This window comes from Piliocolobus tephrosceles, chromosome 2 (assembly GCF_002776525.5).
Source record: "Piliocolobus tephrosceles isolate RC106 chromosome 2, ASM277652v3, whole genome shotgun sequence".
In the NCBI taxonomy this organism is placed as follows: Eukaryota; Metazoa; Chordata; class Mammalia; order Primates; family Cercopithecidae; genus Piliocolobus; species Piliocolobus tephrosceles.
The window spans coordinates 193,051,264-193,069,981 of NC_045435.1; the positions used below are offsets into that span (position 1 = coordinate 193,051,264).

Consider the following 18,718-nt stretch of genomic DNA (forward strand, 5'->3'; position numbering starts at 1 on the left):
CCAGGGCGTTGCGGTGCGGGGCCGAGCGCGTGGCGGTGCAGGGCCAAGTGCGCGCAGCCTCTTTCCCCGGAGCGGGGCCTGCAGGTCGCCGGCCTCTTCTCCCGCCTCCCGTGCAGATCCCTCCCGGCTTCAGCCCCTGGGCAGGGGGGCCAGGGGGAGGGGGAGGGGTGGTGCGGGCCGGGCCGGGCGCGGATTCCGTGGGGGCCGCGGTGCTGACCTGGCTCCTCTCCGCGCCCTCCCGATGCTCCAGGCCAGGGGACGTTCAACGCCACCGGAGTCCGCCTGAGCCGCAACGGCTCCGTGGTCTCTGCCAGCTTCGACGGCTGGGCCGCCGTCTCGGTGGTCGCGCTCTCCGACATCCTCCACGCCTCCGCCAGCCTCCCGCCCGAGTACCAGAACCGCACGGAGGGGCTCCTGGGTGAGCGCGGCGCGGACCTGCCGCTGAGGCTCTGCGGAGCCGGAGCTCGGACCCCCACGCCCGCGGGCCCGGCCGGCCCTGCTCGGCCTCCCTTTCTCCGCCTCCTCGGAGCAGAACCCTCGGGGCACGGAGCGGGCCGGGAGCGGGGGGGCTTCTCCAGCCTCCACCGAGGCACCCTTTCCGGTCACCTCCCGCTCTAAGGGAGCATCAGGGGTGGGCTCCGGGGAGTCGGGGGCCGGGGGCACAGCCATCCTTTCGCCCTTTCCTCTTGCCTGCCACATCCTCCCGGCCTCCTCCATGGCTGCCCGCGTTTCCTCCCACCCCTCGCCAAGGCAGACGGGCAGGGTGTGAGGGCCCGTCCTCCCGGCTCCCCTGGAGGCCTGGCAGCAGGTGCAACGGCAGAGGCTGCCTCTCCCCACTGCGTTCACTGGATGCTCCCCAGGAACGGGACAGCTGTGTGCCCAGGGTGGCCAACCTCCCACTCTGTCTCTCAGGAGTCTGGAATAACAGTCCGGAGGACGACTTCAGGATGCCCAATGGCTCCATCATTCCCCCAGGGAGCTCTGAGGAGACGCTTTTCCACTACGGAATGACCTGTGAGTCTGGGCAGGGTCTTGGGGCAGAAGGGGCAGGTAAGGAGAGCCCGTATGTTTAGGTCGTCCCCGCAGCCCTGTAGGAAGCAGACCTCCATCCTCCCTAAGGTCTGAGGAATCTGTGCCCCATCCCGCCCCCTCAGGACTGTCCCCTCCACCACCAGCCCACCTGCCTTTCTCTAGCTGGAGGAGAGAACCGGGTAGGCCCAGTGTCCTCTCACTGCAGCGGGTGTTTCCAGACTCAGAAGCTAGAAACCGCTGTCGCCCTGCACTCCCACCGCCCGGCTCCAAGCCACACAAACTCAGGGGTAGGGGTGGACACAGAAGGAATAAGGCTGAGTGCCATGCCTGGTACCATCACGCTCTGTGTGTTACAGGGCAGATCAACGGGACAGGACTCCTTGGCAAGAGGAATGACCAGCTGCCTTCCAACTTCACCCCTGTTTTCTACTCACAACTGCAAAAAAACAGCTCCTGGGATGAAGATTTGATCTCCAACTGTCACGGAGACAGCTCATGCATCTATGACACCCTGGCCCTGCGCAACGCAAGCATTGGATTTCACACGTGGGCCATCAGCAAAACCTACAAGCAGGTGAACACCACCCTCAGTAAGTGGCCCGAGGCCCCGGGAGGCCTTTTCAGAGTCAGAAGCAGATGAGGAGCTGCCCTTCCCTGACCCTGCTTTACCCTGTGCATCTGCATTCACTGAGCAGATTCTTTTGCTCCTGTTATTCCTCTGCTCAGACCCTCCAGTGGCTTCCCCGGCTCTCTCCATCCTAGCAGTGGCCTTTGGCCCAGTTCGGCTTCTCAGAGCTCTTCTCCTAGTGCTGGACCCCTTCCCACCTCCCTCCACTCCGGCCCCGCAGGCTCCTCTGTGTTCCTCAAACACACCAGGCATGCGCGCTCAGCTCCCAGGCGTCACACGTGCTGTTCTCTCGCCTAGAATGCTTTCCTTCCCTGGACAGCCACACGCTTGCCCCTCACCTCCTTTATGTCTTTATTCCAATGTCCCCTCCTCAGCGAGGGCTCTCTTGGCCGCCCTGTCTAAAATGGCACATTCACCCACACTTCCTGTTTGCCTTCCCTGCTTTATTTTTTTCTCCTTAGCATTCATAATTACTCAACATATTTTATAATTTTCACAGGTATCTTTTTTATTATTCATTCATGACTGTATCCTCACTACCCAGAGCAATGCCAGCCACTTAGCTCAATAAACATTTGTTAAATGACTGACTGAATGAATGCGTGAACCAACTATGAAATGGAAATGGCAGGGCTCCGAGAAACAGACCCGTGAAAAGCTTTCACTCCCTCTCTGTTTCTGGACAAATGCGACGTCCGTTTAGATGTGACCCTCCGGGTTTCTTTCTTTTTTTTTTAAAGACAGAGTTTCACTCTTGTTGCCCAGGCTGGAGTGCAGTGGCGTGATCTTGGCTCACCGCAACCTCTGCCTCCTGGGTTCAAGCGATTCTCCTGCTTCAGCCTCCTGAGTAGCTGGGATTGCAGGTGCCCGTCACCACGCCTGACTAATTTTGCATTTTTAGTAGAGACAGGGTTTCACCATGTTGGTCAGGCTGGTCTTGAACTCCCGACCTCAGGTGATCTGCCGGCCTCAGCCTCCCAAAGTGCTGGGATTACAGGCGTGAGACACCACGCCTGGCACCCTTCAGGTTTTCAGCCCTTTGCCAAAGGTACAACTCTGTAATGGTCTAAGCAAATCTGCTTTCTGTCACTTTTTGTCATACTCAGCATAGTACCATGTTCAGGAAAGAATCCGAAAGGAGCTCTTTTTGAGGAGGTTGGGGGAGAGAGAGAGGCTAAAGATTTGGCTAGGTGGGCAGTACGGTCCCAGCCTGCTGTGTGTCAGTCAAGAGCAGGTACACAGAATAATTCCTTCTTCCAGAGGTGGGGCACAGTCCTGGGAATGCCTCACACGTATTAGAGCTGAGAAAGAGAGGAGGCTGATAAAGCAGGAGACTGCCCTCCCTTGGAACCCCCACCCCCTCTTTGTGTTTCAGATCAGTACCCGCCCTCCATCAATGGTGGTCGTGTGGTTGAAGCCTACAAGGGGCAGACCACGCTGATTCAGTACACCAGCAACGCTGAGGATGCCATCTTCACGCTCAGAGACAACTGTACTGACTTTAAGCTCTTTGGTAAGAATGTTTGGCTGGGAAGAGTGTGGAGGTGGGTAGGAGATAAGGTCAGAGTCAAACTTTGGGAAATTTTGCATTGCTATACCCAGCAAAACTTGCCGTCACTCTTTCATTTGAATATCCAGGACTGGCATTTCTGAGGAATGATACGTATAACTCAAATAGTGCCTCCCAGTAAGCAGTAGTGACAGGCTTATGGTGATTTGGTCAGATAGCTAGAGTGAATCTGGGCACATAGAACTGATTCAAGGCCGGGCACGGTGGCTCACGCCTGTCATCCCAGCACTTTGGGAGGCCGAGGTGGGTGGATCATCTGAGGTCAGGAGTTTAAGACCAGCCTGGCCAACACGGTGAAACCCCATCTCTACTAAAAAAACAAAAAAATAGCCACGCATGGTGGCGGGTGCCTATAATCCCAGCTCTTCGGGAGACTGAGACAGAAGAATCGCTTGAACCCAGGAGGCAGATGTTGCAGTGAGCTGAGATCGCGTCACTGCACTCCAGCCTGGGCAATAGAGCGAGACTCCATCTCAAAAAAAAAAAAAAAAAATGACTCAAAGATCATTTAATCTCAATCTGATCGTACACAGTCATCTTTAATCATTATGCATTCACCAAATTATTAGAATGATCAAGTGCAACATTTAAAATGACCAATTTACAACATTTTTATATCTATTAAAGGAAGGATCTAATGTAGGACAAGATTTAAAGACATATAAAAAATACTTTCATTTGGTACCTTTCTTGCTCTTTTTATGTCTGGTAACCGTGTTTACCTAGCTGTGTCTCTCCTTGTCTGTTTTCCTGGGGTAGGACCCAGTAAAGTACCATTGCTCGCTCCCCATAAAGGTGTTCGAGACCCTGAGCCCTGAGTCCTGCATCCACGATCAGGCCCAAGGGGTCCCAGCACAAGCGATGCCGCTGTCTGTTGCCAGCACTAATTCTGCGGGTGGCTGTCCTTGGCTAAACCAAAGCCCCAGGGGGCATATCTGCATTTCTTTGCCTCTCTGCCTGATGTTCTTTCTCTCCGTGTGTCAGAAGGGACTGCTTTGCCCACATCCCTTTTGCCTCACATGCGTCCTCCCAGGTGTGAGACAATTTTGCCCCACGTGCATCCTTCCAGGTGCAAGACAATGGCGTTGGGAGATTTTATTCTCCGCGGGCTCCATCCCTGGAGGACGATGGTCTGGAAATTGTGTGTGTGTCTATTCTCTGTCACTTCCTTTCAATCTGCTGTTCTAGGGAGACGTTCCTATTTTCTTGAAAAATGTAAGCTGGATCAGAAGATGTGTAGCAGTGTCTCACTGCAGTGTGGGTCTGAAGGGGGTGTCTGGGAAAGGTCCAGGAAGTGGGGGGTGGGTGAGAAATCAGGGCAAAGGATGGGGCTGCTGGGAGAATGAAGCTGGTTTGGCTGGCAGCATAGCCTGGGGCGGTGCCTGGAGGATCCTGGCCTTGATCCTCCACCCCCAGGATGTCCCATCCTGGTGCAAGCCCAGCGAGGGCTGCCCTTTGGGGTTTCTTCAGGGAGAAACTGCTTTTCCCTCTGTGGTGTCCCCCGTTACAATCAGTATGTTGGACTGTGCCACCTTCTTCCAGCTGGGAGCGTGACCAGGATCACCCCGATACCAGGCTTGCTCAAAGGAAATGACCAATGAGATTTGTCTGGGGAGTGGGGAGGGTGGCCTGAGAGGGGTGGGAGAAGCCCTGCACCAGCAATCAGAGTGTTAGATGAGGATGCATCAGACCCCAGAGCTGAGGAGTCTCCCGGCTCTCAACGTTCTCATCTTCCCCGGGGCAGAGAATGGGACGTTGCTATGGACACCCAAGTTGTTGGAGCCATTCACTCTGGAGATTCTAGCAAGAAGTGCCAAGATTGGCTTGGCATCTGCATTCCAGCCCAGGACTGTGGTCTGCCATTGCAATGCAGAGAGCCAGTGTTTGTACAACCAGACCAGCAGGGTGGGCAACTCCTCCCTGGAGGTGAGTGTTGGGAGGCAGGTGAGGAGTTTCTGTGCTGAGGAGAGAGGAAATGGGAGTGGAACGGATGCTGTGATTCTGCCTCTCTTGGTGTGTCTGTGTTGGGAGGTGGGTGGAGCAGATTCCACTCTCAGGCCATAAACTCACATGGGAAGAAAGAGAACTTTCTGGCCGGGTGCAGGGGCTCGTGCCTTTAATCACAGCACTTTTGGAGGCTGAGGCAGGCGGATAACAAGGTCAGGAGATCGAGACCATCCTGACCAACATAGTGGAATCCCATCTCTACTAAAAATACAAAAATCAGCTGGGCGTGGTGGCGGGCGCCTGTAGTCCCAGACACTTGGGAGGCTGAGGCAGGAGAATCGCCTGAACCCAGGAGGCAGAGGTTACAGTGAGCCAAGATTGCGCCACTGCACTCCAGCCTGGGCAACAGAGTGAAACTCCATCTCAAAAAGAAAGCATGAAAAGAAAGGAAAGAAAGGAAAGGAGAGGAGAGGAGAGAGAAAAAAGAAACTTTATTGGAGAAAAAGAAAGAAGAAAGAAAGAAAGAAGGAAGGAAAGAAAGGGGAAGGAAAGGAAAGAGAAAGAGAAAGAAAAAGGAAGAGAGAAAGAAAGAAAAAAGAAAGAAAGAAACTTGATTGCTTATAGTTCAACCGGATTTTTCTGTCCCACCTTCCCTCTGCCAGGTTGGCAGGAGGCTTCCACCTCCGTCTTTCTCACAGTGCCCAGTGGTTCCCAGTTCCACAGCTCTGTGGCAAAGCTCAGCAGAGGGCCCTGCGGTGTGGGGTGGAAGGTGGTCATGGGGTCCCTGGGCATGAGTCCACACAGGTTTCCATCACAGCTCTGCCCCCACTTCCCCTTCAGACCCAGGGAGAGGCTCTGCTGCTTCTGTGCCTTACTCAGACACAGGACACCTTTTACGAGGCCGCTTACGGTCCTGTCTGCCTAGAAGCACCCCACAGCCATTTCTCCCTAGGATGTCATCGTCACGGTGCTGGGAAGAGAGCTGCTGGTCGCTCTATCTTGACACCTCCAAGCCCCTTTGCTTTCTCTTTTACTATCTCCCTCCAGCTAAAAGAAACATCTTTTCCAGTTTGGAGAAACTACTTCTCCATGTTTCTAGCCAAGATACTTAGCCTAATTCCACAACTCTTGTCCTATCTGCTTTTTAATTTTTATTTTTGGTTGTAAAGGAAGAGCCAGAAAGTGTTTATCTAGCAACACAAAACTACCTCCTTCACCCCTTACACACACACACACACATACACATGCACACACAGACACATACACATCCTTCTGAAGCATGAGCAGAGAATGGGGACTTGAAAGGGATAGAGAGGTAGTGATGGTTGGTGGGGTGGGGGGTAGAAAAGGATAAAATACACAATGAGAAAAAGACAGATTAAAATCAATCTACTATTCTGGAAGATGCCCCAAGTTGCTTCAGTAAGGGAGTTAGAAAGGGGAGTGCAGGGAGCTTGGTGAGATATTGGAGCCACAGCCTTTGCTGGGCTGTTGTTCTGGTTGCCGCATTTTCTCAGTGCTTAGCAGGGAGGTTCTGTCTTCTTGGTTTGGGGGTCAGCAACGGAGGTCAAAATGTCAGCTTATATGAAATCCAGTTTGCAGGCCACATAGGAGCCTGAGGCAGGTGGATTGCTTGAGCTCAGGACTTCGAGACCAGCCTGGGCAATATGGCAAGACGCTGTCTCTACTAAAAATAAAAAAATTAGCTGGGCGTGGTGGCATATGCCTGTAATCCCAGCTATTTGGGAGGCTGAGGCACAAGAATTGCTTTAACTCGGGAGGGGGACATTGCAGTGAGCCAAGATCGAGACATTACACTGCAGCCTGGAAAACAGAACGAGACTGTCTCATAAAAAAAAGAAAAAGAAAAATACAAAAATTAGCGGGCATGGTAGTACATGCCTATAGTCCCAGCTCCTCAGGAGGCTGAGGTGGGAGGATGGCTTGAACCTGGGAGGTGGAGTTTGCAGTGAGCCAATATCAAGACACTGCATTCCAGCCTGGGCGACAGAGTGGGACCCTGTCTCAAAATAAATAAATAAATAAGGAATCCAGTTTTCAAGCAATAGAACATACATACATGGATACATACATACATACATACATGATACATACACACATGGATACATACATGCATGGATATATACATACATGATACATATATACATACATGGATACATACATGGATACATTCATTCATTCATTAATGCTTCAATTATTCACACATCCCCCGTCTTACTCTAGAAAGGATTTCAGGCAAAGAGCTAGAGTGTGAGAGAGAAGAGGCTGAGATCCTGGTGCAGGGCCAGGCAGGGAGTCAAGGTAGATAATGAACCAGGGAGGCCAAATGGGCAGGACTACCATGTGGCTTTAGGCAGGGCCTTGCAGCCCCAGGGCCTGGTCAAGAAGGTACTCACCAGGTGCTGGTGGAGCTGAGGCACGACTCAGGCAGGGTCCACAAGTTCCCAGGCCAAAGGGGTCAGTCAGAAACACCCAGAAGCCCTTACCAGTTTGGTCTCCTGGCCGCCCGTGATCAGCAACCCTCCTCCAGGTGGCCGGCTGCAAGTGTGACGGGGGCACCTTCGGCCGCTACTGCGAGCGCTCCAAGGACGCCTGTGAGGAGCCGTGCTTCCCGAGCGTCCGCTGCATTCCTGGGAAGGGCTGCGAGGCCTGCCCTCCACACCTGACTGGGGATGGGCGGCACTGCGCTGGTGAGCCTGGAACAGGGCCTGGAGGACGGGCTTCCGGGAACAGGGCCTGGAGGAGGGGCATCTGGGAGCAGCTCATAGCTCAAGGGTGTAGACAGCCAAAGGCAAACCATTTCTCTCCCTTTTCCGGCAAGCCTTTAGAATGCTCAATCTAGGTAGGTAATCTAGGCAGGTATGGGAAATCTAGGTAGGCCTGGAAAGGGGGTGGTGGATGGTGTGGTGCTGAAGGAGAAGAGGTTGTACAGGCACAGGGGAGGGGACGGGGCTGAGCATCCCTGAGGCATTGACGGGGGAAACCCTGGGCAAAAGACTGAAGGTGGTCTGCCCAGGGGAGGAGACTTCAGCAGCGGCCAGGGAACCGGGCAAGCTGGGTCCTCGGGCTCCCTGGGGGTCTTCAGAGACACGAGGCCCAGGATCTCTGCATCTCACAAGTCAGGACGTTTGGAGGGGCTGGCGTGGGGATCCGGCAGCAAAGGTGCCTGATTTTCCCTTTGAGTCCTCCCAGCCATCTGTTCCTCCCGCTCTGAGCCATCAGAGTCTGATGAGGGAGATCACAGCAAGGCCTTTACCAAGCCCCCTTAGGCAACCAAATAAAATCTAGAGATCACTGTGCCTTCAGAGCCGAGGCCAGAGTGGGTAGAACCGCAGATTTTATAAACGCAGACAAGGAGGTGGAAGTGAGAGGGGAGGGCGTGAGGAAAGCCTGCTGGGGGCCCCTCCTCTGCCAGCCCTCAGGGTCCTTTCTGAAGCAGAAGGTCTGAGAAACACTCCAGTCCCTCTCTAGAAGTCGAAGAATACCTGCCTGGCCGAGGAAAGGGGTTGCCCTGCAGAGAAACGCCTGGAAAAGTGGGGAAGGATGGTTTGGGGTTCTGAGTGGCCCACCGCAGAACACTGGGGGAAAGAAAGCAGGCCTGTCCCGGAGCGGGTTTCCACGGGCTGGACTCTCCCTCCGCTGCCCCAGTGCGCTGCTGCTGACCTCCCTGCTCACTCTGCAGCTCCGGGGAGCTCTTTCCTGTGTCGGAACCAGTCCTGCCCTGTGAATTACTGCTACAATCAAGGCCACTGCTACATCTCCCAGACTCTGGGCTGCCAGCCCACGTGCACCTGCCCCCCGGCCTTCACCGATAGCCTCTGCTTCCTGGCTGGGAACAACTTCAGTCCAACTGTCCACCTAGGTACCGCCCTCTCACCTCCACACTCTACCCAGGCTCCACCCTCTCACCCCCACGCTCCACCCAGGCCCCGCCCCCTTACCCCATCCAGGCCCCGCCCTCTCAACCCCACACTCCACCCAGGCCCCGCCCTCTTACGCCCACGTTCCACTCAGGCCCCGCCCTCTCACCCTGGCACTCCACCCAGGCCCCGCCCTCTCACCCCCACGCTCCGCCCTCTCACTCCCGCGCCCCGCCGGGGCCCCGCCTTCTCATCCCCGGGCCCCACCCTCTCACCTCCACGCTCCTCCCACCTTTGGGGAATGGGATATGATAATGGGATGGGGAAGCTCTGGGGTCACAGGACAGAGCTCCGGATTTCTCTGGGATGGTGTAAGGTGCGGGCTGTAGGAGCTGGCGGGGGCAGCTGTCATAGCAAGGACCAGGGGGCTGTGTGGCCTGTGGAGGAAGGACGGAGGCAGAGACCTCACAGCTGGCTCAGGGAGATGAGCGGCGGGAGGCCCGGGGCACAGTGGAGTCAGCGCTAGGGTGAGGGCCACTTCTCCGGTGTCTTCAGTGACCCGTCACTGTGGAATGGAGCAGTCGCCCTGGGCTGGCCCGACGGACGTCTTGGGTAAGTCTGGGTAAACCGTGGGGTGATGATACATTTGCTTCTCCCATCTCCAGAACCTCCCTTAAGAGTCATCCAGCTCTTGCTCAGTGAAGAGGAAAATGCCTCCATGGCAGAGGTCAACGCCTCGGTCAGTGCTGCAGGCCACGCTCTGGGTGGGCGGGGACGCTTGGCGGGTTCAGGCCAGGGCGGAACCATCACTGTGCCGCCTTCATCTAGTCATCCATCTGGATTCAACTGCCAGAGGAGGCCGGAGCCTCTTGCCCCATGGGAGGTGCAGGGCACTAGGAAGTGAGGAAGGCTGGGGACAGAAACCTCAACTCACCATAAGCAGAGACCAGGGTGCCAAGTCACCCCAGCCGAGACCGCTAAGCATCTTGGGTATGGTCTGGAAGAAAGGAAAGGACATTTCACCTCCAGGGAGTCCTCCCTGACTTCCCAGAGAGAACTGGGTGCTCCCTGTTCTTGGCTTCCATGCCACACCTCAATCACAGGCAAAGTTGCACAACTGCCGAGTGGTTGAGGCTCTAGAATCCTGCACACCCAGAATCAAAATCTCTGCACTGCCCCTCACTAGAGCAGGTATGTTAATTAGACACATTATATAACAGGTCCTCTGTAAACACAGGGACAATCACAGCACCTGAGGCAACAGGCTGTCTCACCGTTTAAATGATGTGCGTCAAGCATTTAGTACGGTGCCCCACACGCCAGTATTCAAACCTTGTAATTGCTATTATTACTACTGCAAGCATAGCACTCCCCACTCTCCACTCCCCACTCCACATGGTAAAATCTGTTGACATTTGTCACCTGCACCAGACTATGCACTCTTTTGAGTTTAGACTCCACCTAAGTCACCTTGACACCCCCAGCCCCTGACAATCTCCTAGGTCTACTTAACCCATGTTCAGTGTACTGGGGAGGGGTCATGAGTCATGCATCAGAGGTGAGTCTGAGGAGGGGGACAGAATGGAAAACCGTCACAACAAACATTATTAAGCAAGGACCGAGACAGTCACTGGGCTAGGTTAGAGTGCGAGGATGCAGAGATGGTGAGGAATGTGCTGGGGTCCTGAGGCTCCCATTCCAGGGGGAAACAGGGATGAATACACGCATCAAGGTGGGGGGGGGGTCTCCCCTCTGGATGGGGCCTCACCCCCACCCGCCCATCCCCCATCCTCTGTCCTAGGTGGCATACATACTGGGGACCCTGGACATGCGAGCCTTTCTCCGCAACAGCCAAGTGAACCGAATGTAAGTGGGACTGTGTCCCCTTGAGCCCCCAGGTCCTCTTCCTCATCCCCCGCTCCCTGGCCCCCCTCACTGTCACTCTCCCACACAGCAATTCCCCAGCACCGGCCTCGGGAAACCCCATTCAACACTGGATGGTCACCTCGGAGTTCCAGTACCGCCCTTGGGGACCCGTCATCGACTTCCTGAACAACCAGCTGCTGGCTGCGGTGGTGGAGGCGTTCTTACACCAGGTTCCACGGAGGAGTGAGGAGTCCAGGAACCACGTGGTCTTCCAGCCCATCTCCAGGGAAGACGTGTGGGATGTGACAGCCCGTGAGTCCATCCATTCCGGGGACAGTGTGGGGGGTCACTGCAGGGGGTGGGTAAACAGAGGTGCTTCCGCCCACACAAACAAGTTAATTGAGTTTTTCTGTTTGCTTGGTTTTGAGAGAAAACGTGAACATTTTATCCAGCTTCCTTTTAGATTCAAGAGCAGGAGCAGCCAGCACCGCTAAGGCAGTCACATGTATACAGCTTCACAGAGCAAGTACCCAGCCAGGGCCTTGCTGACTGTGGCTGCTAGTAAAACAGCAGCAATTTATTTTCATAACATTGCTAATAGTTTTCTTAAAATGCCATTGCACTTAAACATACACAAGGACACCCCCATCGTGTCTGTCCTCCAGCTGCAGGATATTAAGCTGGAGACCGGAGACTGGCCAGGGACAGAGGGAACTCTTCCCTGAAATGATGTGACCCTGTGCAACCACCTTCCCCAGGCCAGGCCAGGCCTCAACACCCCCAAGCACCTTCCCCAGGCCAGGCCAGGCCAGGCCAGGCCTCGGCACCCCCGAGCACCTTCCCCAGGCCAGGCCTCAGCACCCCCATCTGAAAATGAGATGGGATTTCTGAGCCCCCTTTCAGTGCTGACAGCCCCTGGTTCTCCCAGAACAGGTATAAGTTGGCAAGCTTGTCAGAGTAACAAAGGAATAACACATCCTATTTTCTGTATAGGGCAGAGAATAGGGCAGTGACCACCCCAAACACAACAGAAAGTGCTGTTTTACTTGGGTCTGGGACCAAGCAAGAGCTTCTCCTAGAATCCTGGCTAAGCCTGCTCTCTCCTGGAGCAGTGGGCGAAATCCCTCAGAACTACTGTATGTTGGGGAGTTGGGGTAGGAGGCCTGGGGAGGCAAACCCTGACTATGCAATTAAGGAAAACCTATAATTTTTATTATACAAGTATCCTATGTTTATTGCAGAAACTTTAGGAAACACAAATTGAACAAAAAGAGGAAAAAGCCCTGTAATGCCAATCCCTAGAGAGACAACAATATTTTGTACATACCCTTCTGAACTTTCTTCTTTTATGCTTAAGAACTTCACACATCGATTTTTTATTGAAGTATCAAATCATTCCTAATGTTTGATAACCTCCTCGTTAAACAATTGTGAACAGATTGTCTCATATATTATATCCATATTCCCATTTGACATATTATAATGGTAAGTTTGAATATAGTGTCATCTTTTAAAATACGTTAGAATAATCATTACCATTTTTTGAGTGCTTACTGTGTGTCAGGCAGTGTACTGAGTACTGTGGACATATTACCTCATTTAAATCTCACAGCAGCATAAGTGCTATTATGATCATTTCCTTTTAAAGGAAACTGACACTGAAAGAGTTAAGGAATGTTCCCTGAATTACACATCTAGTTACTAGCAGAGTTTCAGTTTCAACCCAGGTCTGGCCACCTTCAAAGCATACGCTCTTCAGGAAAGCATTTTCCATAGGAAACTTTTTCCATAGGAACTGTCATCCCATGGTAAGGATGTGCAGTTTATTTAACCCGACCCCACTTCTGAAACATTGTTACTATTATCCACCAAGCTGATCTGAATATGAGGGGCATGTGTATCTGTGCACCTCTCTAATTACTTCTCAGGAGAAACACCTGAAAAGGAATTCGTGGTTGAAAAGGTATTGATTGAGTGTTCATCAGTTGCTTTCTGTGTTAATCTGTGTCCTTCCCGACAGTGAACGTGAGCACGCTGAAGGCTTACTTCAAATGCAATGGCTACAAGGGCTATGACCTGGTCTACAGCCCACAGAGCGGCTTCACCTGCGTGTCCCCGTGCAGTAGGGGCTACTGTGACCATGGAGGCCAGTGCCAGCACCTGCCCAGTGGGCCCCGCTGCAGGTGCATAGGGCTGTGGCCAGGAGGTGGATGACAGTGCTGGGGAACCCAAGCTGGGCAAGACACCGCAAGGGGTCCAGAAATTAGGATGGCTCCTTTTGTAATGAGAAAGATCGGAGACCAGGGAAGAGGGGACAGTGGGAAAGGAGAGTTGTGAGTGCCTGCTCTGTGTGGAGAATAGAGGCGCTATATTACAACCTCTGAAACCCAAAGGAGCCACCAGGGGTATTGAAACCATTTCGAAGATGAGAAAACTGCAGCTTAAAGATGACAAGGAACTTGCCCGGGGAGCCAGTAGGTTAAGCAGCAGGGCATGGTTTCCAAAGCCAAACATTTTTTATTTTTTATTTTTTGAGATGGAGTGTCATTCCGTCGCCCAGGCTGGAGTGCAACGGTGCGTTCTCGCTCACTGCAACCTCCGCCTCCCGGGTTCACGCCATTCTCCTGCCTCAGCCTCCGGAGTAGCTGTGACTACAGGCGCCCGCCACCACGCCCAGCTGATTTTCGTATTTTTAGTAGAAACAAGGTTTTGCCATGTTGGCCAGGCTGGTCTCAAACTCCTGACCTCAGGTGATCCGCCCACCTCGGCCTCCCAAAGTGCTGAGATTGCAGGCGTGAGGCCCAAAGTCAAACCCTCCCACCTGATCTGGCTGCTGCTTCCCTGCTGTCTCCTTGTGGGGAAAGAACCTGCAGTCCTGTGTCTAGGGCCAGCCCTGCCCCTCAGTCACGGGAGGCGCCTTTGCCCCTGCCCTCGCCAGCAGTCCCGGGGTTCCGCTGGTTAACAGCGCAGGAAGCCGCGGCGCACGCAGGCCTGGTCTCCGCGCCCTCTGCCAGCCGCAGTTCCAGATCCCGCCCAAGAACGGGATGGGCGGAGCGGGGGCGGGGCCCAGCTCTCCGGGCGGGGCGGGGCGGGGCCGGGGCGGGGGTGTGACTGCGCATGCCCACTTGTGGCCAGTCGGCATCCCTGCTGCCCAGGCGCAGCTGACTGCACGCGCAGCTGAGTTCACACCACGTTTTTGTTTTTGTTTTTGTTTTTGTTTTTGAGACGGAGTCTCGCTCTGCCGCCCAGGCTGGAGTGCAGTGTTGCGTTCTCGGCTGACTGCAAGCTCCGCCTCCCAGGTTCAAGCGATTCTGCCTCAGCCTCCCAAGTCGCTGGGACTACAGGTGCGCGCCACCACGCCTGGCTAATTTTGTATTTTTAGTAGAGATGGGGCTTTACCGTGTTGGCCAGTCTGATCTTGAACTCCTGACCTCAAGTGATCCGCCCGCCTCAGCCTCTCAAAGTGCTGGGATTCCAGGCGTGAGCCACCAGGCCCGGCCCAGGCCCATGTTTTTAAAGCCCACAGCTGCCTCCTTTGCCCGGTGGTCTCACTTCAGCACGGCCTCAGGGCTGACTCAGTCTTTCTCTCCGGAGAGTGGGGCAAGCCCAGCGTCTCCTAGAGAACATCTTCTTCCCCAGCAGAAGAGGCGGGGCTGGGAGGCTGAGCTCCCGCCTCTGACACGCTGTCTCTCTCTCGGTCCCCAGCTGTGTGTCCTTCTCCATCTACACGGCCTGGGGAGAGCGCTGTGAGCGCCTGAGCATGAAACTCAACGCGTTCTTCGGGATCTTCTTCGGGTCCCTGGGCGGCCTCTTGCTGCTGGGGGTCGGGATGTTCGTGGTCCTGCGCTTCTGGGATTGCTCCAGGACCAGATTCTCCTATTTCCTGCACTCAGCTGAGGCCTCGCCTTGAAGAGGCAGCTGTGGCCTAGGCTACCTCAAGACCCACCCCATCCTCACCGCACACTTAAGGCGCCATTGCTTTTGGGAGACTGGAAAAGGGAAGGTGACTGAAGGCTGTCAGGATTCTACAAGGGGAGTGAATACTGGGAATCAAGACAAGACTATACCTTATCCATAGGCTCAGGTGCATACGGGGAGGCCACAAAGACAAACAAGCGTGGATGGGTCCTCACGCAGACACCCCCACAGAAGGACACTGGCCTGTGCACACGTGCGCGCACACACGCATACACACACACACACACACACCAGAGTTCATAATGCAGTGATGGCCCTAAGTTAAGCAAAATGTTTCTGCACACAAAACTCTCTGGTTTACTTCGAATTAAAGTCTATTTAATAAAGCTGTCTAACTTTTTGTGTCTTCAAAACCAGGGATTCCATTCCTGATTTTCTTCTGGTGGCCGAAGGGCTGGGCACAGGCTTCTCCCAACCATCAGAGGGCACAGTGTGTGGAGGTTAAGTGTTGGGCAGGTGGTGGAGCAGCAGGGGCAGCTGGATCCAGTCCTAATCAGCCCGGTCACCCATGCTGGAAATCCTCAGTTGCTCCACCCTAACCTTGCTTGAGGCTCCACATCATCTTCTTCTTCCCCCACCCCAGCACAGGCCAAAGCTTCCCCTCTAAGGAGGAGGGCGAAAGAGATACCCCAAGATGGAGTGCCCCAGACTGTCTCCCAGGACCCCTCCCCACCTGCCTGTCCATCAATTTCACAAAGCCATAAAAGGGTCAATGTACAGTGTGTTTTCATGCCTGGTGGCTGTCCCCACCGCCTGTGTTTCATGGAAGAGGGATTAAACCATTTCAGCTCCCTTTCCAGGAACCAACTCCAGAAACATGCCGCCACACCACCCTTAGATCTGGAGGACCCGATCCCTAATATACCTTCTCTGTCCTTTCCCAGACCCCAGATGGAGTCTTCTGAGGTTCTCCATCCCACAGCCCTTCAGCCCTACCCTGCCTCCACTTGTCCCCAGCAACCTGATCAGCTTCCACATAATCCTCTCAGCAGGCAGGACTTATACACCTATTTGGTGTAACAACTCCAACACCATTGGTCCCCAATTCCTGTGTCTAGAAAATCTCAATTCCAACTTTATGCAGAAACTAGGTAGCTGCCTCTTAGTTCTAAATCCCAAATCCCTGAAGAGAGAATCTGACTGGTCCAATTTACATCAGTTGTTAATGCCTGTCCAATAAAATGCAGTCATGGGGTCAGAAAGGAAGTCACATGGTGCAAAGCAGGTGTTCAAGGTCACTCTTGCGGGTGGGTAAGTGCTGTTGAAGGAAGCTCCCAAAGGAATATCTTTGGTTGGGCACAGTGGCTCACGCCTGTAATCCCAACACTTTGGGAGGCTGAGGCGGGCGGATGCTTGACGCCAAGAGTTTGCGACCAGCTTGGCCGACGTGGTGAAACGCTGTCTCTACTAAAAATACAAAAATTAGCTGGGCGTGGTGGCATGTGCCTGTAATCCCAGCTACTCAGGAGGCTGAGGCAGGAGAATCTCTTGAACCCAGGAGGCGGAGGTTGCAGTGAGCTGAGATCATGCCACTGCACTCCAGCCTGGGTGACAGAGCAAGACTCTGTCTCAAATATATATATATACATATATACATACATACACACACTCACACACACACACATACATACGATCTTTGTATTAGTCAGGGTTCCCTAGAGGGACAGGACTAATAGGATAGATGTATATATAAAGGGGAGTTTATGAAGGAGGATCGACTCACACGATCAAAGGTGAGGTCCACAATAGGCCGTCTGCAAGCTGAGGAGCAGGGAAGCTAGTCTGGATCCCAAGATCTCAAAAGTAGGGAAGCCGACAACGCAGCCTTAAGTCTGTGGCCAAAGGCCCGAGAGCCCCTGGCAAACCACCGGTGTAAGTCCAAGAGTCCAAAAGCTGAAGAACTTGAAGTCCGATGTTCGAGGGCAGGAAGCATCTAGCATGGGAGAAAGATGAAGGCTGGAAGACTTAGCCAGTGTAATCCTTCCATGTTCCTCTGCCTGCTTTATTCTAGCTACACTGGCAGCTGATTAGATTGTGTCTACCCGGATTGAGAGTGGGTCTGCCTCTCCCAGTCCACTGATTCAAATATTAGTCTCTGTTGCCAACACCCTCACAGAGATACACCCAGGAACAATACTTTGTGTCCTTCAGTCCAATCAGGTTGACACTCAATATTAACCATCACAATCTTTGATCTGAGCAGACTCCAAACTGTCTACGTTATATGGAGAATGACTTCTCCCAGTAGGTGAAGCCACTCTCCTATGTACAAAGCTGTAGCTTTACCCTCATATGCCCCAAAGTGGAATGCTCTGTCATACAAAACCATAGTCACAACATTCATTTATCAAGAAGTAAGCACACAGCACAGATGACTTCGCTGGTGAATTTTACCAAATATTTAAGGGGAAATAATACCTATTTTCTGCAATCTTTTCTGGAAGACAGAAGCAGGAGGAATACTTCCTAAGTCATTTGTCAGTGTCACCCTAATACCACAACCAGACAAAAACATTACAAGACGACTGACTATAGACCAATATCTCTCACAGAGATGCAAAAATTACCAACAAAATATTAGCAAATTGAGTTCAACAATACGTAAAAAGAATTATAGGCCATCACCAACAGGGATTTATCCCAGGTATGCAAGATTGGTTCAATATTCAAAAATCAGTTAATGTAATCTGTTACATCAACAAGCTAGAGAAGAAAAATATTCAAAAATCAGCTAATGCAATCCGTCATGTCAACAGGCTAGAAAAGAAAAATCACATGATCATATCAGTGGATGTAGGAAAGGCATTTGACAAAATCCAACCCTGCTTATTATTTAAAAGAAAGAAAAAACTCTCAGTAAATTAGAAATAGGAACTTCCTCAACTTGATAAAGGATATCTACAAAAACTGAGCTGGGCCCAGTGGCTCATTCCTATAATCCCAGCACTTTGGGAGGCTGAGGCGGGTGGATCACAAGGTTAGGAGTTCGAGACAAGCCTGGCCAATATGGTGAAACCCTGTCTCTATTAAAAATACAAAGATTAGCCAGGCGTGGTGGTCAGCGCCTGTAGTCCCAGCTACTCGGGAGGCTGAGGCAGGAGAATCGCTTGAACCCAAGAGGTGGAGGTTGCAGTGAGCTGAGAACGCACCACTGCACTCCAGCCTGGGCGACAGAGTGAGACTCTGTCTAAATAAATAAATAAATAAATAAATAAATAAATAAATAAATAAAAGAATATCTACAAAAACCAACTGCTAACATCATCCTTAATGGTGAGAAACTAGATGCTTTCCCCTAAGATGAGGAACAAGGCCAGGATGTCCCCTCCCACCATCAATTTTCAACATCATACTGGAGGTCTTGGCCAATGCAACAAGACACAAAAGGGAAATAAAAGGTATACAGAATAAAAAGGAACAAATAAAACTGTTTTTGTTCACAGATGACACAATCATCTATGTAAAAAAATCTAAGAGTTGACAAAAGGAAAAAACCCCAGAACAAAGAAACGATTTCAGCCAAGTTTCATGATATAAGGTTAGTGTCCCAGCATCAATGGCTTTCGTGTGTGCCAGCAAAGAACAATTGAAATTTAGAATTAAAAACATTTGAACAAGACAGGAAGCAAAAAAAAGAAAAACTACAAATAAAATTAAATACACATTACCATTTACATTAGCATCCCCCAAAATGAAATACTGAGGTATAAATGTAACAAAATATGTACAAGATCTATATGAGAAAAACTATAAAACTCTGATGAAAGATATCAAAGAACTTCATAAATGGGATGACATTCTATATTTATGGACAGG

At 52.4% G+C, this 18,718-nt stretch overlaps 1 protein-coding gene across 1 annotated transcript in view; it reads left to right on the forward strand.

The window, feature by feature from the left end:
• LOC111544375 (mucin-4) overlaps window positions 1–14,834 on the forward strand; it is a 35,614-nt gene extending 20,780 nt beyond the window's left edge. The window contains exons 6-17 of the mRNA XM_026448432.2: window positions 251–418; window positions 913–1,014; window positions 1,389–1,622; window positions 3,036–3,173; window positions 4,975–5,156; window positions 7,729–7,888; window positions 8,881–9,060; window positions 9,724–9,797; window positions 10,860–10,924; window positions 11,013–11,236; window positions 12,945–13,107; window positions 14,630–14,834. Of these exons, the coding sequence (XP_026304217.1) occupies window positions 251–418; window positions 913–1,014; window positions 1,389–1,622; window positions 3,036–3,173; window positions 4,975–5,156; window positions 7,729–7,888; window positions 8,881–9,060; window positions 9,724–9,797; window positions 10,860–10,924; window positions 11,013–11,236; window positions 12,945–13,107; window positions 14,630–14,834 (1,895 nt within the window). The remainder of the gene's footprint in view (window positions 1–250; window positions 419–912; window positions 1,015–1,388; window positions 1,623–3,035; window positions 3,174–4,974; window positions 5,157–7,728; window positions 7,889–8,880; window positions 9,061–9,723; window positions 9,798–10,859; window positions 10,925–11,012; window positions 11,237–12,944; window positions 13,108–14,629) is intronic.
• Window positions 14,835–18,718: the final 3,884 nt, after the last annotated feature.